Source organism: Podarcis cretensis (assembly GCF_951804945.1).
Source record: "Podarcis cretensis genome assembly, chromosome: 10".
NCBI classification, from domain to species: Eukaryota; Metazoa; Chordata; class Lepidosauria; order Squamata; family Lacertidae; genus Podarcis; species Podarcis cretensis.
In genome coordinates this window covers 71,407,113-71,434,653 of record NC_137179.1, presented here as the reverse complement: position 1 = coordinate 71,434,653, position 27,541 = coordinate 71,407,113, and the positions used below count along the sequence as shown (strand labels likewise).

General features: G+C 42.1%; 1 protein-coding gene across 3 annotated transcripts in view; it reads right to left on the bottom strand.

Annotated features, from left to right (window-relative positions):
- RELN (reelin) overlaps positions 1 to 27,541 on the bottom strand; it is a 326,208-nt gene that overhangs the window by 237,979 nt on the left and 60,688 nt on the right. For 2 of the 3 annotated variants that reach the window (XM_079993517.1, XM_079993518.1), the window contains exon 3: positions 11,997 to 12,132. In XM_079993517.1, coding sequence (XP_079849643.1) covers positions 11,997 to 12,132 — 136 coding nt within the window. Of the gene's footprint in view, positions 1 to 11,996; positions 12,133 to 25,357; positions 25,503 to 27,541 lie in introns of those variants that run through there. The other variant, XM_079993519.1, reaches the window with a different exon arrangement.

Sequence of the window (27,541 nt, the reverse complement as noted above, 5' to 3'; positions counted from 1 at the left end):
AAAGGCTTGACTTGTTTTTCTTTTTTTGTCAATTGTCTGTGTTTTTTCTGTGTTTTTTATTTTTCTTTTTTTGTCTTTTTATTCTTTATCTTTGTAATTTCTAAAATTTGAATAAATACTATTTTTTTAAAAAAAGGAAATGCTGCTTTTGTGTGTGCATTTCCGCAGTTCCGCAAGTTCTTGTGCATGAACGAGCATGTGTGAGTGTCTGTGTGCGTTGATGTGTGTGAAAGGGAGGGAGGAAGGGAAGGAAGGAAGGAGGGAAACATACAGTGTGTTCCTACAGGTGTGCTTGTATACATGGGGGGTGTATGGGGGGAGGTAGGTCTGTATCTAGTGGTATGCATGCATATATATATACACATAGCAGTGACTGAGGGCTTCCCTAAGGGGGAGAGTTGTTATAACTGCTCAACAGCTGAAATAAATAACACAAATGGTTCATCTTCACTTCTAAAGCTGGCACCACAGACTTGCACAACCAGCATTGCTTTAACATCAGCAGGGAGCTTTTAATTCACAGGAAAAATTACAGCATCCTATATGACAGAGATAAACTGTGCATGTGTACTATATATCAAAGTGGTGAACTGCACAAGAAGTGCAATAAAACAGGTATTTGAAGTTGAACCAAGGAAGACGGGGGTGTCACATGCACTCTTTGCCTGCGGCGCTATTTGGTTTAAGGCTGTCCTGGTAGTTCGTAAGACTGGGCTATAAGAATTTTTATTATTATTATTATTGATTTTCATTATAACAAACATCTTATGACAATAAACATTAAAAGGGGTCTAGGAAATTATCAGTTTACATTTGCAACATAATTCACTTAAATTCTCCTCTACAACACTGCATTATCTGTTTCATCTTATTTTTTGCTTCTAATGTAAGGCTCCTAATATCAATCACACTACCTTTGCTGCACTGATCTGCCAACAAGCACAGGGTTCTAAGAAGTTGTAAGCTTCAGAGCCAGCCAAACAAAGCTACTGGTATTTTGCTTCTGAACTCACAAGAGTCCATGGGTTACCTGCTAGATTCTGCCCAAGCTTTCCCCAGACCCATCAGACACCTCTCTCTTTCTGACACATCCCACCTAAGTTGGTGAGATAAGTTTGCCTGGTTCCTGTTAGGTTTCCATTCTGGCACTATTCCCTGGACTCACCTACAGAGGAGGGCAATCTTTCACATCTACACTGTGAAGCATTCAAAAACAATCCATGATACATCCATGGATGTACTCTGGGTATTTTTGGAGACGAATGGGTGCTTCATTGAAGGCTGTCAGGGTTTATGTTTTTAGTTTTTACTCTGAAATATATTTCAGGGTTATATTTTAGTGTGCTATAAGCTAATGGTGGCACATACAAAGCAACATGTACGTGTCTCAAGGGAGAAGAAGAGATAAAACAAAATTCATTTTTTTAAAAAAAAATTATTCTGATGAGCATGTGATAAAGAACAGTTTCTTTAAAAGGAATTTATTATCAGATACTGCTAGTAGGAACTGATCTAATTCCATTCTCTTTTTATGAAAAACATGACTGGATCCTACACAGAAACACTCTGAACATCTTCCAACTACCCAAAGGCTGCTAATAAAACCAGCCTCCTGCTACTATGCATGACAGAAGATTTAGAACTGTAGCTGCACAAAGGAAAGAAACTTCAGCATGGGTTTCACCCTGGCATCATATGATCAAAGAAAATGGTGTTATCCTTTATGATGATTGGATGCATGCGGCAGCCACGGAGATGGTGTTTTGAGTCCAAATGACTTTTGGGCATTGAAATAAAATATTTTAAAACTTGCAAACACAGTCACTCGTTCTGGCTGCAATCAATGTGCGCTTGTTGTCTAGAATGCTTGGCTCTACACTTCTAGAGGGGGGTCAGTGCCAAGCAGTGGCTCCCCCCTCCCCGCCTCTTGCAGCAGATTCTTAAACCAGCTGGTTAATTCACCATTGTTCTGAATGAATACAGAAATATGCAATTTTCTCTCTATGTATGATGTTTTTCAAATGGCTGCAAATATTCTTAAAATGCTTATTGATACGAACATGACTTTGGCAATCTGTTATGTAATGCTGTAACATACCCTCCAACATTCCTCAGATGAAAACAGGGACAAATCTCACTCTCCCACAAGTGACCCTCCACAACCCCCTATTCCCCCCCCCCCCCGAGCATTTTCTATCAGAAGAAGGGAGAGTATATATTATTCTTCAGTAGATTTACAAAAAGTAAACACACACACCAACAAATAAATTTTAGAAAGGTGCAAGAAAATAATTTTTCTGCTCCCCCTTTCTTCCCACCCAGGGCGGCCCAGGAATTAGGTGCACAACCTGTTCTGTGAGACGTTGCGCTACCCCTGAAGGAAGAGTTTGTAATCTGGGAGTTCTCCTGGATTCCAACCTATCACTGACAGCTCAGTAGAGCTCAGGCAAATCTGAGCTCGACCATGTCTGATATGTGAGATATTAAGCGCAGTACATCAGTCTTTACATAATTCTCCAATGGGATATCCACCTTGCTATTTTTAACAAACTGAAGAGACATTCTAGCTCAGTGGTTTACCACGAAAATGTGGTGTGTTCAGACAGCATGTCACATTTCTGCCATAGTCAAAAGTATCTAAGCGGACCATGTAATCTTGCTGGATGTTTCTATAAATGTTTTAAGCCTCTCTATTTGCATTACATATTGTTTGCACAGATATATCTGTAGGCACAGTTGGTCTCCACTAGAAACGATCTGAGACACAGACACGTAAATTACATATCTGGAAGAGAGTATCTGAAATCCTAAAAAAAAACATGTTAGCACCACAAGGACTCTATTATTGGAAAGTTACAGTGACATGATCAAATTGGAAATGAATACTTGGTTTTCCCTGCCCAAGATCTGACTAGACTGTGGCTCTTGTGCATCATGGATTCATTGCAGGTTTGCAAGCCAGTGTTACAGACATTTCCTACCATTCTATATTAACTTCCCTGGCACAAAAATTTAGTATATGGTAATTCAGCTAAGCAGTTAAATTGTATTTCAACAAGGAAGTTAAGCATGTGCTTAGCACTACCACACTCTCCCACTGAAATATATACAGTATGAGATGCAGAAAACAACCACATGTTTTCATGGGAAAATTACCCTTGCTGATTTTTATGTATTTTTTTTTTAATTTAAAAGAATTTGTGCTGTATACCACTTTTTAAATTTCAAAACAACCACCATCATCCAAAGTGGTTCATCCAGTCATAAAATGAAAATACGATAAAAACAAATAAATAGAACAATAGTATACCTATCCCATAAATTCAGCCTTAAAAGCAATTTTAAAGGTTCAGAAGGTATCAGAGTCCGCACCTCTTGTTGTGAGATGGTCTTGCATGATACTTACATTTTAAAATAAACAAAACAGAGCTGGATGTCCTATGCTTGACACCAATTTGGCACCTTTTGCTTTCATTATATATAATTTGCATGTCACAGTGGAGGCCTAGGTGCCTTGCAGTGGATCTGGGATGCATAAATTCAGATACAAAGCTTGCAGACTGCTGCCCTACCTTCAGAGAACACTTTCTGAATCAGCTTGTCAGATGAGGAAAGCAACTGTTCTTTTTATTTATTCTCTCAACAGTTTCTGTGGAGCTGAATCCTTAAAGTGTCATAGAGAATTCAAAGCATAGGGCATAGCATAAGGCCCACTTCGTTCGGAGCACTAGCTGGGCCTTAACATTGTCCCATACAACCTGTGAGTGTGTCCTTAGAACACACCTCATGGCTGTGCATTGTAGGCAGGAACAGCTGTGATGTCCAAGATTTCTTTCAGAGAAACCTATCTGCTTATTAGTAAACATCTCAATGAGAAACTCATAGAAAGCTTCTTAGCAATGTCTAGATTCCCCAGAACACAGAACACAGAAATTAGAGATACTGGGGAAGATCCTATCAGTTAAGGGTAAATTGTTCTTAGTATTTTTGAGCTTTCTTAGGAAATTATGATGGAGGGCTGGAACACCTAATATGTTTTCCAAGTTCTCTCCTGGTTAACAAGGTTTTTAGTTTTGCTTTTAGTTTTATTGTTGTAAAAAGCACCGATAGTGATTTTTTTATGTTATATAAACATATATAACATCAATATAAAAAATAAAAAAATTCAGACTTTTTAAAAAATGTGTAATAAAAATTACATACAGTACTGCATTTTGGGTCCCCCAAAAGTGACTGACTATAACATTATGGCAATGTACAGTATACATGTAACACAAAATAAGTTCTGAAACTGGTTTATTCCAACAAGCCACAGTTAGATTAACTACAGTTTAGGATTTGGACAACATGGTATAACTGTGGTTAATGCAAAACTGAAGCAAAAACTTCTAGTCTCTTCCTTGGTGGCTGCTGTAGAAGAGGACAGGGAAGAGGAAAATTCAGAAGGCCAGGGATTGCTGTGATTCATTCTCATAATACTAAACAATGGTTTAAAGCTGCTTCTGAACACAACATCTAGCATCTGCAGCCTGCAAAGCTAAGAAGATTTACAATGTACATAAGCATATGACATGTCATAGAACAGGTCCCCTCACTGTAGGCTCACTGCAGTGTGTCTGATGTTGCTTTAAACAATATACCGGTAAGTGCAGTTGTCTTTGGTGACTAAATATTGCCAATATTTCAAATATGAGGGATTATTTTTTCCACAACATATAATTGCTACTGGAAATTTACTACTGAAAATGGAAATTTTCCCCATAATGTAGTTATGGGACTTTCTGTAGTAAATTCATCTAGAATATCAAGCACAATTTGCTTGGGCAATTGTCAAGTAATTGAAATCATTTTTGCAACCATAGTATGCGAAGTCATTTATTAAAGTATGAGGCTTTAACATTCAAAGGTATAATGGCATGTCTCTCTCTGCTTAGGAGTCATTATCATTGCCAATGACAAATGAATGTGAGCACAAAGTACCAAACTGTAACAGCAATGTCTAATTGAAAAGCATTAAGGATCGTTCTATGTAGATTTCCTTAGTAATACTGGTGTAATTTAGTGTTGAACATGGAAGATTAGCTGCAGCCAGGACTCCAAAGTCAACATTTCCAGCAGGCTTACTGCAGTTGCTATCAACTGCAGAGGGTGCCACGACCCCATACAGACTCCCCATTGGTCCCCACATAGACTCCTGGAGCCCTTTAACAGGGTACCCACATGACTAAGGATTCAGCCCAATACTGCATCCACCAAAGTTGTGATGGTTGCTATGAGGTAGGCAGAAACCTGCAAGCTGGCCAATTTGCTTGCAGGAGAAAATCCCTCCCTGACCAATTAACCAAAGCAAGGTCCTTACACCAACTTGCCCACTCCCCCACCAAGCTGGCCCCTAACAGTCTGGGTGGGAGGGAGACAAATTCTGTGTTAATCAGCCAAAAGGGTGGCCTGTTCCAGGTCACCCTCCTAAATACCCCAGGTGTGGGCAGGACACAGCCCCTGTGCCCATGGCCCCAGTAGGCATGTGGGCAAGGCCCGCTCAAAACAATGTGTCTGTCATTGGTGAGCAGGTATTTTGCAATGTGCTCTGGGTGGGGAAAATAGAACTAAATTCATCGTTCCTCTTTTGGGGTAGCAACTGCACATCTTAGCCCTATCCTCCTTTTAACATTTTTATAGTAGCTGGGATTGTCTTCAGCTCAGGTCTGGTCAGTGTAAAATAAAGGCTTGGCATTCAGTGATTATCGGGCAATTTAGGACTAATAGAATGGTAAAAAAAAAAAAGCACTGCACAGACATAACCTATGAACTTTTCTCAAGCAAAAAGCAGTTTAATTAATGTTCCTTGGCTCAAGTTGAGCATCAAAAAGCATGGTTATCAGCTAATGAAGAATATGCTGTTTAGAGAGACTCTAAGGATAAATGTCAGCCATTCATCTCTATTTTTTATCATTTGTGTTGAGGTTCTCTAATAGTTTTTCTTAATAGCAGGCAGGCCCAGTGATGAAATCCAGGGTATGACCATGGTATTTGAAAGCTGTTATCTTCTTATAGCTCTCAAGGACAGTTTGGTAGCTTCTGTTCAGTTCTCAAGGAATAAACATCAGCATTACAAAATACTGGGAACTAATTAGCAGACCTGTGATCTGTGTCAGTGGAGAGGTTGGAGATGAATTAACATGAAGAGTGAACTAAGACTAAGCAGAGTCATTCTCGTCCCAGTATCAGTGTAGGGAGGCTTATTTTCCAGTCTCATTGATAAACATGACTCTCGACTTTCCCAGATGCTAATTCACTCTGTGTTGAACGCTTTTTACACATGATGCTAACCTTAGCTGTTTACGGAGTGGTAGGATTTTTTAAACCAGGGATGGCTGTAGGATTCCTTCAAAACACACTCAAATGGAACAAGTGACATGTTACACAGAAAAACATGCAACAAAACCCTGATGGCAGCTTCTGTGAGGAACAAGTAGCTTCAGGAAGGCGTAACTGGAAGTGCTTTGGATGGCACAGCTGCAGATGGAAAAGAGCAAGGGGATGAAAGGTTGACTTTTCCCCAACTCTAAACTGCCCCCTTCTGATGTTCATTTTTCCTGAATAGAAGGGGTGTATAATGCAGGGATGTGGAACTCGCCTCCCTCCAGTTGCTGCTTGATTCCAACTCCCACCAGCATGGCCAATTTGGAGCCCAACAACATGGAGGACCACAGATTTCCTAACCTTGATGTAACATGTATTTCTGTCCATGATGTAATAATAATAATAATAATAATTTTTTATTTATATCCCACCCTCCCCAGGTGAAGCCGGGCTCAGGGTGGCTAACAACAATAAAATAATACAACATTCTAAAATCATTTCATTATAAAATTAATTCAAATCAAATTTATGGCAACAATTGGGCTAGAGTTCTGTGAAGATTGCCAAAGGAGGGAGTCAGGCTGTGCCCTAGCCAAAGGCCTGGTAGAACAGCTCTGTCTTGCAGGCCCTGCAGAAAGATGTCAAGTCCCGCAGGGCCCTAGTCTCTTGTGACAGAGCGTTCCACCAGATCGGAGCCACGGCCGAAAAAGCCCTGGCTCTGGTTGAGGCCAGCCTAACCTCTCTGTGGCCTGGGACCTCCAAGGTGTTTTTGTTTGAAGATCGTAAGTTCCTCTATGGGACATACCAGGAGAGGCGGTCCCGTAGGTATGAGGGTCCTAGGCTGTATAGGGCTTTAAAGGTTAAAACCAGCACCTTAAACCTGATCCTGTACTCCACCGGGAGCCAGTGCAGCTGGTATAGCACCGGGTGAATGTGATCTCGCAGCGAGGACCCCATAAGAAGTCTCGCTGCGGCACTCTGCACCCGCTGGAATTGCTGAATAGTATGCTGAATAGTAAATAAAATATAGGAGAAAATGGTACTAACTGGAAATCAAAAGATGAAAACAGGTTTTCCTCCTTCTCTCACACATGCTTCAGCATGCTTTTGAAGTTAGTTGTAGTTTTTCTAATGCCCCAATCCAGCTAGGGATTGCAATTCCACCGAGGCAGTGTATATACCTGGCTGGATGAGGAATCACTAGCAAATATGGGTGAGTTATAATTGCTTCTGCATAGTGTTTGCCACTGCTATGATCTGTACTAAATAAAATGCAGCCCTAGTTCTACTACTAGTAGTCTTTACCTACTTTGGCCACAAATGTTTTACTGGATGAATGTCCGCTGTCCAGTTTGGCCTAAGAGTTTAAATCTTATCAGTATCATTAATATTATGAGAAGTTTAGCTTGTCTGCGGTGGCTAACGCTGAAGTATATTCTGTTTAAGAGGAACATTTCCCCTCAACTAATGCTCTGTGTTTGCACATAGTGTGGTTTTATTGTCAGTGAAGTTAGTTACATAAAATTCTCTGGCTATTCCATAAGAACAGAGTGTATTGTTTATTGTCTAATGAAGGAAGGTGTTAGGTTTATTTTTTATTTTTTTAAAAGCATATCAGCAACCATTATTTCACCACCTGGGTACAAGCTCCCTGACAATGCACCTGTTTCTTTTTGCTCTTCGATAATAGAATAAATGTGCATATATTTATATTTGCATGCTAGCTACGGTATGGGAAAGGGGAAATGCCCTCACTACAGCAGCAAAATGAATTTTGACAAGCATAATGGATGGCACTATACAGAGTGAAAGAGGCCTCACAACAATCTCCCCCAACTGCTGTGATTTTTGGCCATGTAATTATGGCACAATCATTCTATCACTGAGACAGGCTGGAAATGTCCACTTTCAGCTGTGTTGCAGGCATGCTAGTTCATTTGGAAATCACCTTGGAAACTGGACCTACATGGTATGCAGAAATGGAGAAACTTACTGGAAGAATAAGAAATCAAGAAGAGAGACTTTTTAAGTTAGAATGGGGAAGATTTAAGGATAATCTGAAGAACTATCATAAACAAATGCTAGCAGGACTGAATTACAAATGAGCAATAAAATAATTAAAATTGAGTATAAAGGACGAATAATAAATAGATTTAAATTGGATATGCAGTGGTAAAATATATGACAAGCAACTGCAGAAAGAGGAGAGGGGGGGTCTATAATAATATTTGGTATCTTAAATTGGATGTGTAAATTTGTATCGTTATAAGTTTGTAAAATGAGAAAATGATTTTAAAAAAAAAACACCTGAAGACAGTTTTGCTTCTAGAGCACGTATTGAAGTAAACACAAACTTCTTATTTTACACAGTGGTACACTGTGATATCATTTAGCATATACAGGTCTCTGTCATATAGCATAATATAGCAGAACCAAGTAAGTATTGATATATCTTAAAACACACCCACCCACCCAATGAAGAGCAGAATATGTTGTAATCCCCCCATCCCACATAAGCCAGGTCACTCAGAAGATAAGAATTGCTATCTGTAGATTTGATGATCCTGGTAGGAGAGATTTACTGCGTTTTATGCCGAGTCTTGCAAGCTGGAGAGGATCAGAACAAAGTTGTCAGCTGATAAAACATGGAGGGCAGCAATATAAAGGGAGTGAAATCTTGTCATTTTATAGAGGTGAGGAGGAAATCTCCTATGCTAGTGTAATCTAGTGGTCAAGAGAATGAGCTGAAGTCCTTTTTTCATTATTGAGTTCAACCATAAACTCAAGCAAGCCACCATTTCTCTGCAATGGCAAGATAATAGTGTTGGGTTACCTTAGTGTGAATAGATGCATTAAGACAATGGGAGTTTAGTGAAATCACACATTTATTATTGTGCATAAAACTTGGGGACGTCCAATATACTGGAGGGTGCCAAACATAGGAGGAGGGAGCTGCAGTAGTGGCTCTGTGATGCTCTTGAATTCTTTGAAACAGTTTTTAAGTTCCTTGCATGATTTGGCATCCACCGCAACTCACTTGCAGATTGGCATTGTGCAAGTGCATAATAGGCTGTTGACAAAGCCTTCCTGGAGCAAGTGTTCGTGTCTGTTTTACACTGGTGTGGATACCAGAAACAGAATGCAATTCCCACAATGAGGTCTCTGCCAGTGGAAATTCCAAGTTTAGGATTCAAAGCACCAACTTCACAATACGCTGAAGACTGGACTAACAACAAGAACTGTCAACTGCATCATTTATCCCAGGGATGACTAACTCTCAGTGTGGGGGCCTCATCCAGTTTCCCCAAGCAAAATGTTCTGCTCCTCCAAGTCTCCACATATTTTGGTAACAGCGGCAGAAATAAAACAACAACAATGCAGAGATAATAGACAGCGGACAGCAGACATCAGCATCCTGACAGAGATGCAAAATGCCCTAGTCATCAAATCAATCATTTGACAAGTGGCCAATAACCCCGCCTACTCAGCTGATCTGCATGGGAGACCTGAAGAGGGGTGAGGGTGAGACGGCGCAACGGCACTTTCTCACCCTGGCGCCGTTGGGCCAGCTCTCAATTAAATTTAGTGCAACCACTTCACGGTATACCAATTACACAAATTTCTACAATTTACCCCACATTATCTAGTGAGGGACTTGTGTGAGGGCAAACTTAATGATTTAGAGTCTAAGGCAGGAGTTGATCAAACAAACATGAAAAGTTTTATTAAACAAAGGGAGTTTTTGACACAAAGTGGGTCAGGAAACGAGTTCTCTCAGGTAGAATTAAACTTAATTACTTTAACTATAAGATGTCTCAGGCTTAAACACAATATTATAGGTACAACTCTTCTTAAACTTCAGTTACTAAACATCAGTTGGCACACTTCAGGTAGATAAATATTCAGGTTTCCAGAAGAGATGGTAAAATGTTCAAATCAGTGTCTGTCACTTAGATAATACAATACTTTCAACACTATATTGCTTCCTTCACAGCTTAATCCTTTGGTTCATGAGCGAGGGGCATTTTCCCTCAGTTACCCCTCTCTTAACAATCCCACACCTGAGGTATTATAAATGGTATTACAGACCCAAAAGATCCCCTCTCCCCTTGTTACTGGGTTGGGAGTCTTAAGTACCTAGAATAATTCTCTGTTCATGGCTAGACTGACACCCAGGGAGACACTGGATCTGTCTCTCCTGGCTCAGATTCAGCCCTCCCAGAACACTCCTGTCTGGATACCTTCCCCAGACCCTCAGCCTGGTCTCTCTATCCCAGCTGTGAGGCTCTGTCCTCTCCCTATGGTTAAGTCTCCTCAGTGAGTATCTCCTTTTCCCCTCAGAACCCCTTCACCCTCTCTCCCAATCTGAAACCTGTCTAACCTCTCCAAACCAACCATTTCCCTCCCCCAAAACTTTGGCCAATCAGACGCTGTTGCCAGTCAACCGTTTGCTGGCAGGAAAAAACACACTTGGTGACCCAAACTGTGTGGGGGTGGGGTGGCAGAGAACGAGACTGAGGCCCACCTGTACTCTGGTTTCTCTTCAGATTGCATAAATCTTTCACCTTTTACCTGTTTTTTGCAGAACGAAGCTGCAAATTGAATTCAGTTGATCAGGACAAAATTCAGTTTACAGTTTCATCCTATACACTGGGCTGGCTGAGAAATGTATACATTGGTCCACACAGCCTCACAGACACATAAAAGCATCATCATCTTACTCAGTGTGTTTAAGGAGATATGTCTGCCAATTCCTGGCAACAATTCAAGCAGTGTGGCAGTACATTTTTTAGCCACTGCACTCAGATTTTCACTTGGCAGCAATTGGTGCGCTAGATCAGATCACTTCCTTTATTTGGCTTTACATAGAGCTATTTATGAGTGTTTGAACTATCTCCAAGACTGTACTAAAACTGTCATGAGCTTCCTCTGTAAGCCAAGGAAGTTACCACCCCAAATGTTATTAAATTATAAATATAACTAATGAAGGTAGCTTGCTGAGCAACAATTGATACTAGAGCAAAACTGATCATTCTCCATGCAGCTGCTTCAAAATGTGAACATTAAACACCCATCATAGACAAAACACAGGCAATCTGCCTCTTGATTTGTAAGACTGGTAGCTTGACTTTTTTTACCAATACCAAATATTCACTGGAGATAAATCTTTCCACATACAGTGGTGCCTCGCAAGACGAAAAGAATCCGTTCCGCGATTCTCTTCGTCTAGCGGTTTTTTCGTCTTGCGAAGCAAGCCCATTGACGGCTTAGCGGATTAGCGCTATTAGCGGTCTAGCAGCTTTTAGCGATCAGCTGAGAAGCGGCTTATCAGCAGAACAGCTGATAAGCGGCCTAGGGCTTAGGGAAAGGGCGAAAAAAGCGAAAAAAACCTGCGGGAACTCACAAGATTTTTTCGTCTTGCGAAGCAACCCCATAGGGAAATTCGTTTAGCGAAGCACCTCCAAAACGGAAAACCCTTTTGTCTAGCGGGTTTTCCGTCTTGCGAGGCGTTCGTCTTGCGGGGCACCACTGTATGTTGTGATTCATGGTGGAAACAATTACATGCATTTTACTTCCTGTAGCCATGCTACAAAGAACCTTAGCATGATGAGCAACAGTATCTTGACACTTACATAAAATTTACACAGCCTGTTCCTGCAGGTGGGGCAATCCAAACAAAACTGAGATTTGTTGTTGGTAGATGGCTGACGTGAGATGCAACCACACTGCACATGAATTGATTTCCAAACTGGTGATCAGACATTATTCCTACAAGAAAGACAGAAAGCAAAGATGAAACACAGATGCAATTAAACACAAATATTCATTGCATTGCTTCAGAAATGTTAAGTAAAAATTTTATAGCAAAGAATATTCAGTTGGTGTATCAATAGCAAATGCCATATTCCACTGTTTTAAAGCTTTTTGGACTTGAACCTAACCTAACCTTTCCATGTGAATGTCAATCAAATTACTTAATCACTATGCTTTCCTATCTGTAATGTGACCTCAAAGCAGTTCCTTCCTCAGAATGACATTATGCTCAGTAATGGACTTTATTCCTTTAGTTCTCTAAAAGGTGAGTATATTCCACCTTTCCACTAATTACTGACTTTTAAGTGATCAGGGAACCAGACTCTCCTGGCTCCTCCTCTAGATTCATACTGTCATAGAGATGGTTGGAAAAACCTCAAATACCATTTTGTTCAGCCTACCAATCAACACAATGCAATCAGGATTGTGGAATCAGGCCTGATAACCAAGCCAGCCAGCTCCAGGCTGGTGCAGTGATTGGGTCTGGATTAGGTCTGATGCCCCTGTGTGACAGCAGTGAGTCTGGCTCGGGGTCAGGATGCTTCGTGTTGGGTGTTCCTGCTGACTTCTGCCAGTGGGGAAACTGCCAGCAAACATCGTGCCCATTTGCATGTTTTGTGGCCAGAAGGAGGCTGGCTCAGCCAGCAGAGCTGAGTTGAAGGATGCCTCCACTCCGTTCAAATCCCCCACAACATGGCCTCGGCGGCAGATACCTCAGTTGGTTAGAGCGTGGTGTTGATAACACCAAGGTTGCAGGTTCAATCCCCGTATGAATCACCTGCATATTCCTTACCTTGTAGGGGGTTAGACTAGAAGACCCTCTGGGGTCCCTTTCAACTCTACTCAACTTCTAGGAGTCTATGATTCAATAGGTTAGAAGCTTAACAATGTATGCATATGCATATTTATACATACTGCTATTTGCTGGGAGGGGGCGGTCTCCCATATGTTGTATGGAGTTTCCCCATCTCTTTTCTATGGTATAATGTATTTATTCATGCATATTTTTCAACTTAAAAGCTGAGGAATAAGTTTAGTTAATACTAATACTAATAAGTATAAAGAATAATTTACTCCAAGTTAAGTCCCTTGTTTTCAAAGGGGCTTACTCCCAAGTAAATGCACTTAGGATTGCGTCTAAACTGGTATAAAAAGTTCCAATAAAATGAAGAAGAATCCACATTTTCCTTCTAGCCACATGCTTGTCTTGTGAATAAAACTAGCTTTCTCTTCCCCACCACGAAGACTTCTCAGTAACACAGCTGATCAGGCAGCTATGTTACACTATACCCTGCAATGGGGTACACGGGAAGGCATACACAGAAAATTAGTAATTATATTGCATTTCTCAAAACAATCCCAGTGAGTGATAAGATATGCCAGAGGCAGAACTTGCTTTTGAAAACTAATGTGCTTATCTTTTACTTAAAAGTGAATAGAACATTCACATAATTTGTGTTAAGGGCTGGTAGGTATGGCAGTGAGTCTGAGAGACCAACAACTGTGCAAATCCTTACAAAAACAAAAAACAAAGAAGCTTTTCCATGCATCTAGGTCATCAGGGAGTATATCCAAGGTCTGCAGCAACTAAGCATCACTAAATCATATGCTACTTCAATGTGAAGAAGAACCTCTCTGAACTCCCTTTCCCTCGAGTTTTACTGTGTGTGCTCATTGTGTTGAAATAATTTATATGCTACACTACCCAGTTAGGTCTGTCTCCACTGGATATTACTTTGCTGTGAAGCTATTAGGGTTACTGGCTATATATCATGCCTGATCCAAACCCACAAAAAGAAATTGAATGAAAAGCTTAGCCATATGACAGTACGTAACATACTCTGTTCTCCTGAATTCTATATATATATATATATATATATATATATATATGCTACATAACTTAGACCAAGTCAAGGCCACTGTAGCGCCTGAAACGCTCTGGTCACATATCTATGGCCCCAACACTGTCAAAGAAACACAGGTAAGGATGGCTATTTCTGGTCCATTTCCATCTTGTATGTGCCTATTCATAAATCCAGCCTGTCATGTTTTGTATTAACCTGCAGATTTTTTAAAAAATAACTGCATGGAAATTTGTATTTTAATACTTATTTAAATACTAATATAATCACAATTTTATCTCATGGCTGGACTGGTAAATGGTATAACAACAACAACAAGAAGAACAATAGTTTATTACTGTCGTAGACCAGCATAAGGTAAACGGTATAAAATATTGGTTTGCAAAGCAGGATCAAACCACAGTTTCCAATCTTGGTGTGTAGCCAGTCCTTAAACCATAATTTCATGGTTTGGGTGTAACAGGAAACTGTGGCTTAACAAACCCTGGAAGAAATAAATGAGAGGGAGGAGGGGGTTAATGGGACAAATGTCTTGCTGGGCAGCAGAGAGAAAGCAGAAGTGAATGTGTGAGTTTTTCTTTTGAGAACCGAATTCTGTTCCTTTGATAGGTTACTATTTGAGTGATTCACTGACCACCCAGTTTTAAACTGATTAATTTATCCAACTGTTAGAGATCCACGAGTCATCCTTGTGTGTTTAAAGTAGCTAAGACCTTATGTGGCAACATGAAACAGCAGCAGTTATATCCCATATAACAAATTGGTGCATTAGGAAATATAAATATTTCATTGCTGTGAGTGTTACTCTTTTTCACCTGTTTAAAGATGAGAATAATGCATGGAATAATTCTGCAACCAACTCTCATATGATAATCCCATTAAAGTCAGTGGAACTACTCAATTAACAACCACCTACTGGCATTTCGAATGAAGGCCTAAGTGTACTACACTCATATCTAACATACAGCTGCTGATTGATTTTTTTCTGGGTGATTACATTCTGCTTCACAGGAAAAAACATCCATCTAGTTTGATAGAATGGAAAAGACTTCTAAAACACTTGCTGGCTTTTGCAATCAATTAGGGGTCAGCAAGGCTTGATAAATTATTAAACATCGCAAAGGGAGCGCATACTGACAATTCTGGAAGGTTTTTTTTCTTACTCAGTGGGTTATGTTAGCTTTAGCTTACTTCAAGCACTGAAATTATTTTATAGATGATATCAATTATTTTGAAAATAACAATCTTACAACATAACAAGGTGCTAGAGAAGGTATTCACCCTGACACTAAAAGAGACTTCTATGCATTTTTTAAAAAAAAATATAGTTTAAATTGGGATGTTAGTAAATTCCTACAATCTCTTAGCATTTACGGGGAAATAATTATATTGAAGTTGGTAATTAGATTCATTTGGTCACATCCACTTCTTATTTAAGCACCAGATCTGTGTACATAAGGCACCAGAGCCACTTTGATATCAGCTTTGTTATCTTGTCTGTATAAAGAAGATAGCGAGTTCATGTAGCTTGTGTTCTGTGTTTGCAGGAGAGAGAAAGAAATATGTTAGTACCAACACCCTAAAGTTGGCTCAGAATCAAATTGGCAGCCGTGCAAACTTTGCAAGCAAGGCGTTATATGCTGGTGATAGTTCACCCCCCCCCCAAAGAACCTAGCTTCTGCATTCTGCAACACCTTCAGCCTCTGGATCAACCAGAAGGGTGGCCCCACATAGAGTGCACTGCAGTAATCCAGCTGTGAGGTTACCAATGCATGGACAACTGTTGTCAAGCTATCCTGATCCTAGGTGTCTTACCAACCTAAGTTTGTAAAAGACACTCCTAGCATACAGTGACAGAGGTAGATCTAAGAGTACCCCCAAACTACATACCTTTATGTGTAAATCACATTGAGACAGTGGTCCAGAAGGTGATTAATAAATTAATTGTAATAATAGGTTTGTGCATTATATATTGTGGACACAAGGAGGTGATCAGAAAATTTCATTTGAAATTAGCATTACAGTGGTACCTCGGGTTACATACACTTCAGGTTACAGACTCCGCTAACCCAGAAATATTACCTCGGGTTAAGAAATTTGCTTCAGGATGAGAACAGAAATTGTGCTCCTGCGGCGCGGCAGCAGTGGGAGGCCCCATTAGCTAAAGTGGTGCTTCAGGTTAAGAACAGTTTCAGGTTAAGTACGGACCTCTGGAACGAATTAAGTACTTAACCCGAGGTACCACTGTATCTCCAAACCTAAAGGTAAAGGTAAAGGGACCCCTGACCATTAGGTCCACTCGTGGCCGACTCTGGGGTTGCGGCGCTCATCTCGCTTTATTGGCCTAGGCAGCCGGCGTACAGCTTCTGGGTCATGTGGCCAGCATGACTAAGCCGCTTCTGGCGAACCAGAGCAGCGCACAGAAACGCTGTTTACCTTCCCGCCGGAGCGGTACCCATTTATCCACTTGCACTGGCGTGCTCTCGAACTGCTGGGTTGGCAGGAGATCTCCAAACCTAAACTATGGTTAATCTTAAATATAGCTTATTGAAACAAGCCACAAACCCTTGGTTTGAAGCTGGCTTCGCTCAGTAAACTGTAATTAAGACTAAGACAGTTTGCCTGGATTTGGACATAACCCTAAGCTGCAGTTAGATAAAAACAGAAGCAGCCTCTTCTGATCTCATTCTCGGGGCCAGGTCAGAGGAGGAGGAGATAGGAGAAGTCCAAGGCTTATGCACATACTGGCGGAGGAACGGGGGTGTGGAGGGAGCAGACTGCCCCCGGCACCACTATTCCGGTAAGGTGCCATCGCGGCGGCCCCGCAGACATGTGCAGCGCACCTCCGTGGGGGGCAGCAGCCATGCCCCCACCTGCTCTCTGCCCTTGGTAGCGGAGCATGCAGCTTCGCCACAGCATGCACAGCCTAAAGGTAAAGGTAAAGGTACCCCAGCCCGTACAGGCCAGTCGTGTCCGACTCTAGGGTTGTGCACCCATCTCACTTAAGAGGCCGGGGGCCAGCGCTGTCCGGAGACACTTCCGGGTCACGTGGTCAGCGTGACGAAGCTGCTCTGGCGAGCCGGCACCAGCGCAGCACACGGAAACGCCGCTTACCTTCCCGCTATAAAGCGGTACCTATTTATCTACTTGCACTTAGGGGTGCTTTCGAACTGCTAGGTGGGCAGGAGCTGGGACCGAAAAATGGGAGCTCATCCCGCCACGGGGATTCGAACCGCCGACCACGCGATCAGCAAGCCCTAGGCACTGAGGTTTTACCCACAGCGCCACCCGCGTCCAGCCTTACAACTGTACATATCCTAAACATTTAGGGTGTAGCCTGATCTTCATAATTACTATGCTGTATGTAGGTTGGGAGAAGACCCTGATGTTGGGAAAGATGGAGGGCACAAGGAGAAGGGGACGACAGAGGACAAGATGGTTGGACAGTGTTCTCGAAGCTACCAACATGAGTCTGACCAAACTGCGGGAGGCAGTGGAAGACAGGAGTGCCTGGCGTGCTCTGGTCCATGGGGTCACGAAGAGTCGGACATGACTAAACGACTAAACAACAACAACAGGTTGGGACAGGGACTGCTACAATCAACCTATAGTTCCCCCTGCCCTCTGGCATGTCCACTGAAATGCCCATATTGTACCAATACTAAGATTGCAAATGAGCCAGAAAGACTAGATCAGGAGGGACAAGCTTTGCTTAGGAGTATGCTGCCACCAGGCTATATACAAAACTGCAACCAGTCTGATCTCCTTAGCTTCTTTTCGCTGCTGGTGTCACTCAAAACTGATTCCCACCCCCCACCCCACCCCCAGTTCTAAATCACTTTAGTTCCCCCTCACATTGCACACATGAGGAGTTATTTCTGTTAAGTAAGCCAAGAAATGTAAAGTCTAAACTAGTTTTCTGTTAGATATTACTATGCTCAATATTATTGCAGGGTGGCTAAAAAAGGCTGATACTCTACAATGCTCATGGACTATCTTTTATTCAAAAGACACAGTTGCATCTGGCCAACAGTATATGGATTTACTCCTCCCTCCTCCTCCTTTAATCGTTTTAAATGACCCGAATTTGATGGGTAGTTAATTAACATTTTCTAAGAAAGCCCTTTGTCAGAATCCACTAGAGATGTATTTTCATCTTGGGGATTTATGAGTTCAAGCTGACATGAGTTACGCATATGCAAATGAGAGCCCACTGGGAGGAGAATATAGCCTTTCATTTGCATAATTCCCCAAGACATTGAATGAGATTCCTTGTACAATTTATTAAGCATGTGTATTTGTAAAAAGGGAGGTCAGAAATGGATGCCAATGCCCGATGCACCGACTATTAAGAATGTTCACTGACAATTGGCAAGATGCTAGAGAACAATATGATAGTTAAGTATACAAAGGAAAGGGAGTTTAGTAAATGGGGATGAGGAGTAAATACATGCAAAAATGCTAACATTAGGCAGTTACTGGAAATATTATAAAAGGGAAAATGAAATAACTTTTCAGATAATCTACTTATGTTCCAGGCCAAGTGAGATTTATCCATTCTCTATGCATGCCTACAGCACCTAGTATTAAATACCAGTTTTCTGTGTAGAAAAATAGCACTGATAGAGCAACTTTTTCATATGAATGGAAAATATAATCTTTACACGGCAATGCATTTTATTTCAGAAAATAGTTTTCTTAACCTTTATTCCACTCTTGTTCTTCTTTACAATTTCTATAAGTGGATTCTAAACCTGTCATCAAATCTAAATCTCCACCAAAAGGAAATAGGAACCAGGGATGCATTGGCTCACAGAATACCCACTATGCACTGCAAACTTTGCTTTCATTTTAGATTTGCAATTCCAAACACTGCTCTAGTGGCTGCCTAAACACATCCATTTATTCCAATGAGGACTTCCTCTTCTCTGATGGCTACCGTATTTTTCGCCCTATAGGACGCACTTTTCCCCCTCTAAAAATGAAGGGGAAATGTGTGTGCGTCCTATGGGGCGAATGCAGGCTTTCGCTGAAGCCTGGAGAGCGAGAGACGTCGGTGCGCACCGACGCCTCTCGCTCTCCAGGCTCCAGGAAGCTATCCGCAAGCCTTACACGCCCGGGGGGAGTTCCCCCGGGCGCGCAAGGCTTGGGGGCGGCAGCCGGCAGCGCGGAGCACGGGGCGCCCTTCGGAGGACGCCCCGTGCTCCGCGCTGGTGTGGGCAAGCCTTGCGCACCCGGGGGATTTCCCCCGGCGTGCAAGGCTTGCGGGCGGCAGCCGGCAGCTGGCAGCGCGGAGCACGGGCGCCCTCCGGAGGACGCCTCGTGCTCCGCGCTGGTGTTGGCAAGCCTTGCGCACCCGGGGGTTGGTGTATAAAAGCTGTCTTATTCTGCCATTAATAGCTAGATAAATACTGCAATTTGGTGGTTTCTTCGTGCTAGGTTGCAGTGAATGAGTTATCACCATCTTCTTTGGGGAAACAAACTGAACAGAACCTACTTCGCCAGCCAACGTTACATTTTTGAACCATACGCAACACTGAATAACCTTTAGAAATTGTAGCTGAAACAAACAAAATTAATGTATTATAGCCTAGACGAGGCATCAAGAGGGTAAGGAGTAGCAAGAATGATACAGAGCCACAGTACTGTTTTGCTTCCTTTTCCTAGGTGGGTGGAAAACCTTTGAAGACCCCAGCAGGCCGGTGATTACCAGTGGTACTCGGGGCGGGGGTTAACAATGTAAATACAGTAAAAAAAGGCATGACACCAGCGTGGAATCAAAATGGCTACAACTTTATTAGTTACAGATGTAGATTGGATTTGGCATAGGCATTGGGTATGTGTCCTAAATCAGCCAACCCAATTGCTGACTGATATATCCATTAAGGTCCGTCCTGGTGAGAGGATGTCCTCCATTGACGCAGATCTAACAGGGAAATCCCACCAGGATGCCAGAAGACAGCCCTGTATCGGGAAGTTTTTAATGTTTGATGTTTTAGTATGTTTTATATATGCTTGTAAGCTATCCAGAGTGGCTGGGGAAACCCAGATGGTTGGGGTTTAAATAATAGCATTATCATTATCATTATTATTACAGTGGTACCTCGGGTTACAAACGCTTCGGGTTACAAACTCCGCTTACCTGGAAGTAGTACCTCGGGTTGAGAACTTTGCCCCAGGATGAGAACGGAAATCATGAGGTGGCAGCAGGGTGGCAGCAGGAGGCCCCATTAGTGAAAATGCGCCTCAGGTTAAGAATGGTTTCGGTTTAAGAATGGACCTCAGGAATGATTTGAGTTCATAACCTGAGGTACCACTGTATTATTAGTGCTTTTTTCTAAAAAGAAATGTTTAGAGTTACTCTCATTTTGACTTAAGAAAATCACAATTTTATAGTACAAAAGGGGGGGGATAAATACAGTAAATGGACAAAAGTATAAAGATTCACAAAATGTTTAGGGGTATACATCCCCCTACGTCCCCCAAGAAAAAAGCATTGTTGTTGCTGTTGTTGTTGTTATTCAGGGATGTTCTGTTGCCTGGCAGCCTTTCTCTGGGCTTTTGGACAGACCCCACCCTTGGACCCCTTTACTGGGGTACTCTGAGTTAATCCTAGAATTCTGGGGTTGGGACACTCATTCACCCCCAAGTTCTTGACGAAGGGTCCAACCCAATGCCTTTTTCCACCAAAGTTGTGACAATTGCTAAGAGGAAGGCACGCCTACCCACACCCCGCAAAACAGGCTCAATATGTCTGCAGGCAAATTCCTTCCTCGCCCCACATAACAGTGGCTGAATAATTCCGCAGCAAGGCCCTATACATGCCTGCTCATTATGACCCACTAGCAGACCAGACTGAAGACTGGCCCAGCCAGGCCCACAGGTCAGGCACCTCCACTGTTCTGGGCCTCTGAGTGGCCCATTAAATTTTTTAACAATCCTGCTAGCCCCCACAGCTAGCCAAGGTCAGTGCTGACGTCAGCCAGCCATGCAGGGTGACTGCTTAAATCCTTGGCTCCTCGGAAGCCATCAGAGTTATAGCAAGTGGTCTCTCTAGGGGACATTTCCTTCAAAGATGCTACATTGGTGCCCTACAGTATCTCTATGAAGAACCTTCTCTACAAGTTTACAAATTGAAACTGAGAGCTGATTCATACAAGCAGACAAAACACATACCCAAATCATTCCAAGCTGTACCACCTCAGACTACAAGTGGAAAACTACATGTCTGGATAGTTATTCCTGTAAAATCAAAACAAAAATAAAACACCTCCCTGTCTGTGGGAAGGTAGCATGCCAGAGAGAAGAATGGCCTTCTTCCTGATGGGGAATTTCTGTGCGCTGAAGCAGCCTTGTAGAGAAGCCCACAAAGGTTAGCAGCTGGGGGCTGGCAGAGGAGGAACAGAGAGTTCCTTCTCTCCTACAACAGCCCACTGCATTTCTGCCCTGGACATGGGAGAGGGGCCTTCCCTCCTTTGGCAGTCTGCTTGACTACCATGCTGGACACCACAGAAGAGAGACAGAACACCCCATCCCTCCTCTGCAATCTCACTACATGTAATTTCTTGTTGCTACCACTAAGCAACTGCTTAAATATGTGCTAAATGGTTTTCCCGGGTGGGATTCAAACATGTTTCTCCACCTGCATTTTAAAGTGATACGGTGCAAAGCAGATCCTACCATACCTTATTTCTGTGTGCTTGAATTGTTTCTCTGAATGAATGTAGGGGAAGCAGGCTTTTCACTGTAGATTTAGCTCCTGTATTTTTTGCTCTATAGGATGCACCTGACCATAGGACGCACCTAGTTTTAGAGGGGGAGAACAAGAAAAATAAATCTCTCCCTCTCTGCGCAGTGCCCCTTCAGCAAAGCGGCAGCAGAAACGGAGCCCCTTTCATTTCTCGTCCCGCTTCACTGAAGGGGCGCTGCACAGCTATCCCTGAAGCAACCTGAAGCCTCCAGAGTGCAGTGGGAGCTCCCCCTGTGCTCCGGAGGCTTCGGCGGCTATCCCTGAAGCCTGGAGAGCGAGAGAGGTCGGTGCGCACCTACCCCTCTCGCTCTCAAGGCTTCAGCAGAGCCTCCAGAGCGCAGCAGGAACTCCCGACCCCTCTTGCTCTCCTGGCTTCAGGGATAGCTGCCCGAAGCCTCCGGAGCACAGCATGAATGCTCCCGCTGCGCTCTGGAGGCTTCGCGTTGCTTTCGCTGAAGCCATGGAGCCTGCATTCGCTCCATAAGATGCACACTCATTTCCCCTTACTTTTTGGAGGAGATAAAGTGTGTCTTATAGAGCGAAAAATAGTAGGATAAGTTCAAGCTCTAGATTTCAGCACCTGAATCTGTCACCACACAGACTTCATTTCTGGTGTCTAAATACAGCCAGTTTTCCCTCCACAACAACCAAACTTCTTAATTCATCTGACCCCCAGTTCTGAGACATGAGCTAACAATTTTTAAGTCCCATAGATTTCTGTGGTAAACGAATTTGCAGTGTAATTCTGTGCATATCAACTCAGAAATAGGTCCTACTGAGTTCAGTGGGACTTACTCCTAGGTAAGTGTATACAGTATCTTAAGTATGTCTTTTACCCTCTCAATGAAATCTATGGGACCCAAAAGTGCTTGGGTCATCCTTTTGATCTTCTACAAGCACTGAAGCTCCCACATGGCTAGTGAGTAAGGAAAGTATCACAAGTTGGCAGTAGAGGAACAAGAGCTGCTACCTGAGCACTGTACAGGTGCATAGGTGTTGAGTGGGTTGCAACACCCACAACAGGTATGAATGGTGACTTCATTGGTCTGTGCCAGGTACTGTTGGGAATTCCATTCCACCCTTGCTGCAGATATGTGGGATTGTTACATGTCAATGTCTGTTTACATTCCAGCACAGATTGTTGGAGTCTCGTGAGCAGAACATCCGCTCTGTATTACTTTTGTGTTCTCTCTCTTTGAGAAGAACGACAAGGAAAGAAACCATGTTTTCTTTGCCCTGGTTTATGCGCCTCACTCTGCTGAGTAGCGTGTGCTCATGCATGCCAGCATGAGTCACAGACGCACGTCGGAGGAGGAGGACTGATGGATTTCCGCAACAGCAAGGCTGAGAAGGGAGATGCTCCGGCTGGGGTCTGTCCAGCTGGCTTTCCATCTTATGGTTCCGACAGGTACTGCTATCTATGCATCAAATGTGTGACTGCACAGAGCTGAAGAAGCAGACTCCATGCTTCTGCTGATGCCTTGCAACACCCTACAGGAAGAGTATTGGATCTCTCTACTCCAGGCAGGGGTGCAAAGTTTAATACAATATTGTGGCGGTCCAGGTAAGCCCCGCCCCGCATAATCAGTCACATGACACAGTGTGCACACATCATTTGAATGGGAATGCCCGCCAACTTTGTGGGGGCCCAGCCCCATCAAATATTATATTTTGAGGGCCAAAGCCCCCACAGCCCCTAGGAGTTGGCTGCTATGACTCTAGGCATCAGTGCTCAATTGCAGAAACTACCGTATTTTTTGCTCTATAAGACTCACTTTTTCCCTCCTAAAAAGTAAGGGGAAATGTATGTGCGTCTTATGGAGCGAATGCAGGCTGTGCAGCTACCCCAGAAGCCAGAACAGCAAGAGGGATTGCTGCTTTCACTGTGCACCAATCCCTCTTGCTGTTCTGGCTTCTAAGATTCAGATTTATTTTTTTCCTTGTTTTCCTCCTCCAAAAACTAGGTGCGTCTTGTGGTCTTGTGCATCTTATAGAGCAAAAAATACGGTAGTTCTCCTCCAGGAAATTGCTACATAAACTGTTGCTGATAAAAACTGACACACTTATTATTCTATAACTTTTTCATTGAATACTATTTTAGTGAGCTTTTCCCTCTAAGGAAGAATGATTAAGTGATTGATTGATTGATCGATATATATATATATATATATATATATATATATATATATATATAACAGCATTACTCTGAGTCATGTAACTCTTACTTTTACCACAGTAAGGGTATAATAATAATGTTAACACTTGATTGATGCAATATTGGGGTGTATTCCAAATGTAGCTAATTTCAGAATTCAAATAAATAAAGCAACATACACAAGCAGGGGGCAGAAATTAATGGATAGAAATGACTGCGCTTATGCACTGTCAATCTGCCTTTAATGAGAAAAAGTGCTCTCAAGAGGCATGAAGAATTACAGCCAAATTCCTCCCCCGAAGTTATATTTGTGCTACCCCATTGATTTCTGAAAGGAACATAGGTACGTAAGGGGAGCATGGCGAGTCTGATATGGCTCCTTAATTGTTTTTCTTGTAAGGCAGATTAGCAGATCAGAAGCTTAGCCATTTTTTTAACCTTCATTAATCTCACCCCCTAGTAATATGCTAATAGGACTTTCTTTCTCCTTGGTATTCCTGTTCCAGCTTTATTCCCCTGCGTAATCACTTTTATCAACTCCAGATGCTAGAAGTCGCAAGTCAAGTCTCACAAAAATAACAGGATTGCTCTTAAAATTATGCAAATAGTTCTTGAGCCTTTAAGGCCATGTGGAAATTCCGCTTTTGGGCTTTTCTCTGCTAAAACCAGACTTTTACAAAAACAAACCAATAAAAACAGGAAAGAGGCTATGCCTATCCTTTTAATAGAGAAATCCCAACATTGTCAAGAAACATAATAAATAGCAATAATGTATAGCGCTAAGCTGAAACTAGTTATGATTTTTCTTTAACATTTTTGACAGTAGCCAAAAATCCCTATCCTTTTTTCCCTATCCCTATCGTTCCCTCTCTTCTGCACTCAGGAAGATATCAGAAGCTTATGCTTTTAAACAAACCATAGTTTCTTCTTGACATTTGAACTAGAGTTTAAGTGAGCAAACCAGGAACCGATACTTAGTGACTTTGTTCTCAGTAAGTAGAACTTAAATTGCAGGTTCCTGCACTTGAACATCAAAGGAAAGTGATGCCTCTTTAAAACTGGAAGCAAATGATTCAGCCTTTCTCCTTGAGGATGTGTACAGGGGGAACATATGAGACCCTGGCTTGCTGTAGCTTTTTCAAATAGTGAGAAACTGTGGTTTCCTGTTATGTCTGAATTATGCCAATGGCATTAAAAAAGAAACAACCAGAGGAGACAATGTCACTGGTAGGAACAAGGAAGGAAGGAAGGAAGGAAGGAAGGAAGGAAGGAAGGAAGGAAGTTTTCAGAGGCTTTCTTGGAAAAATCTCCACTCTGTCCAAAATTTGGAAGTGGAAAATTTCCTTAGCCTTTTCTTCTCCCAAAGGCAGCAGAGGTTTAGGACCAGAGTTTTCCTTCTCTTAGATGGCCTACCTTCCCAGGTTGATGAGCCCCACCTGCTACTCATTTCCTTCTACCACACACACAGAAACCTCCTTCTTGATCGTTGGACCCACTATTGGTCGCGTTCACTCACTCCACCAGAGCCTGTCTTCACCAGAGCCTGTCTCTAACTCACTCAGTCCCTAACCCACTGGCTACCCTCACCTGGTTCAGCCAGACAACTAACCTCATATTGTGACATCACTGCATCCTGCCCTTATGTCACAATCACTGGTTGCTGCCTGGCAGTGCAAAGGGTTTGTCACAGTGGTCTGTCATGACAAGTTAAGTTGAAACTTTTGGAGGAGACAGCGCAGTCAGTTTTGGGAGCAACCCCTGGATTTGTATAACATATTGGTTACCTCTTAACTTTCCTGTACTCCACAAGATTATGTTTCCTAGAATTATGTCTCAAGTTAAGGGTATTTTGTGCTTTAAAAATACTTTTACACTTCATTTAATAAAAATCTGAAGCCTCAATCTGGAATTTGCATGCAAATTAAATCATTAGCCACACTAGAGAGAACAGAGTGGAGCTGCCTTTGATGCTGTGTAAGAAAGTATCAGCTAAAATAGCTTCTCTGCCATACTTCCCAAGATTGAGGATGTGAACTTTCACTGGCTTAAAATGGAAGATATTTTGTAATAAGTTGTTAAAATCCATGCCCTTCTCAAGACAAGGTTTATCCCAATCTCTTTATACAAATGAATTACAACTTACTAGCTCACTAGCCAGCAGTATGATGTTAAAAATGTGTCCACTTGCATCGTGATACTATTTCTAAGGTACTGGGTGCTACAAAATCCCAATTTAGTTGAATGCAGAAGAAAGAGGCAAGTTTTTTTTAATAGATAAAATAATGACCTTAAAGGATTTTATTTAATGAGTCAAGAAGAAACACAGGGCCTTTTTTAAAATAAAATAAAATAATGCATATAGTATAGGAGGCTCCAAAAGAAACTTAGTTGTTTCCCAACCCAGCTTTCTGGATATTTATGCTAAAGGATTAGTTCCACTAGCTCAAGGCCAAAGGGCCTGTTTTCATCTAATGTAGACTTCATTGCAACTCATATTCTTTATCCAGCAACTAATGTTGTCAGTACTTATAGATTCATTGTAATGATAATTATGTTCTTTTGATAGCAAGTCAGGAAGCATCAGAGTGACCGTGATTCCATGTGACTGCAGTATGTCCGTAATGCCACAATGCATTTGTGTATGCTATTTAGCTGATGACACACATATAGGTAGAGAGCAGAAGAGCAAAACTATTAGAAGAGCAAAACTTAAGAGTTCAGAACAATATGCTATGTTGAATTCTAATATTGCTGTGTGTTTGGTAACTCTGTGTGATGCAAAATATCTATTTCCAAAATCTATGTCCATACTAAAACTGAATATATATTCACAAGTTTCACTAAGAATTAGTAACACTAACTAAGACATATGTAGAAAGCTGCTTTTTACTACTGTATGTCCTATGTCATGTCTAAACAAAAACTACTGAGAATGTAGTTCAAAATAGCTAAGTTCAGAGTTGGAATACTTAATTAAACTGTTGATGAATTGCACACAAATATTTGCAAGGGGCTACACATCAGAATTTGTTTATCATTCCCACTGCTTCCATTATATTATGGTAATCATTATATTACTAGTACTGCAGAAAGCTAAGTCTCATGATACTTTCACTGGGGAATGGAGTGAGGAAGTCAGAGGTTGGTCGCAGAGAAAGTGGGTCCTCCAATGTTAATCCCTTCCCCCACCCATAGTCCTTTAAGCTGTGGAGGGGTAGCTCCCCCTCAGACAACTTAAAGGAGCCTGCCATTTCATTTTGTTTCGTTCTCTTGGTTCAATTGCATATGTTAGGGGGTGTGTAAATTGAGCGGCTAATGTGCATAACAACTGGCTATTGTGCATATCTGTCACACCTCATGGAGAACATACAGCATCTGGAGGTCACATGACATGAGACAGCAGACCACTTGCTCAATAGCACCTATCAGAACTCACCACATATCCTGACATCCTTATGTGTTTTCCCAGTTTGTAGTCAGCAACAGCTAACATGCAGAATGGACACATGGTGCAATGATACCAGGTTGCAAACTAAGTTCTGATAGATGTTATAATGGGAAAAGGGAGCTCTGCACATTGCAGCTGATGTTCTTTTT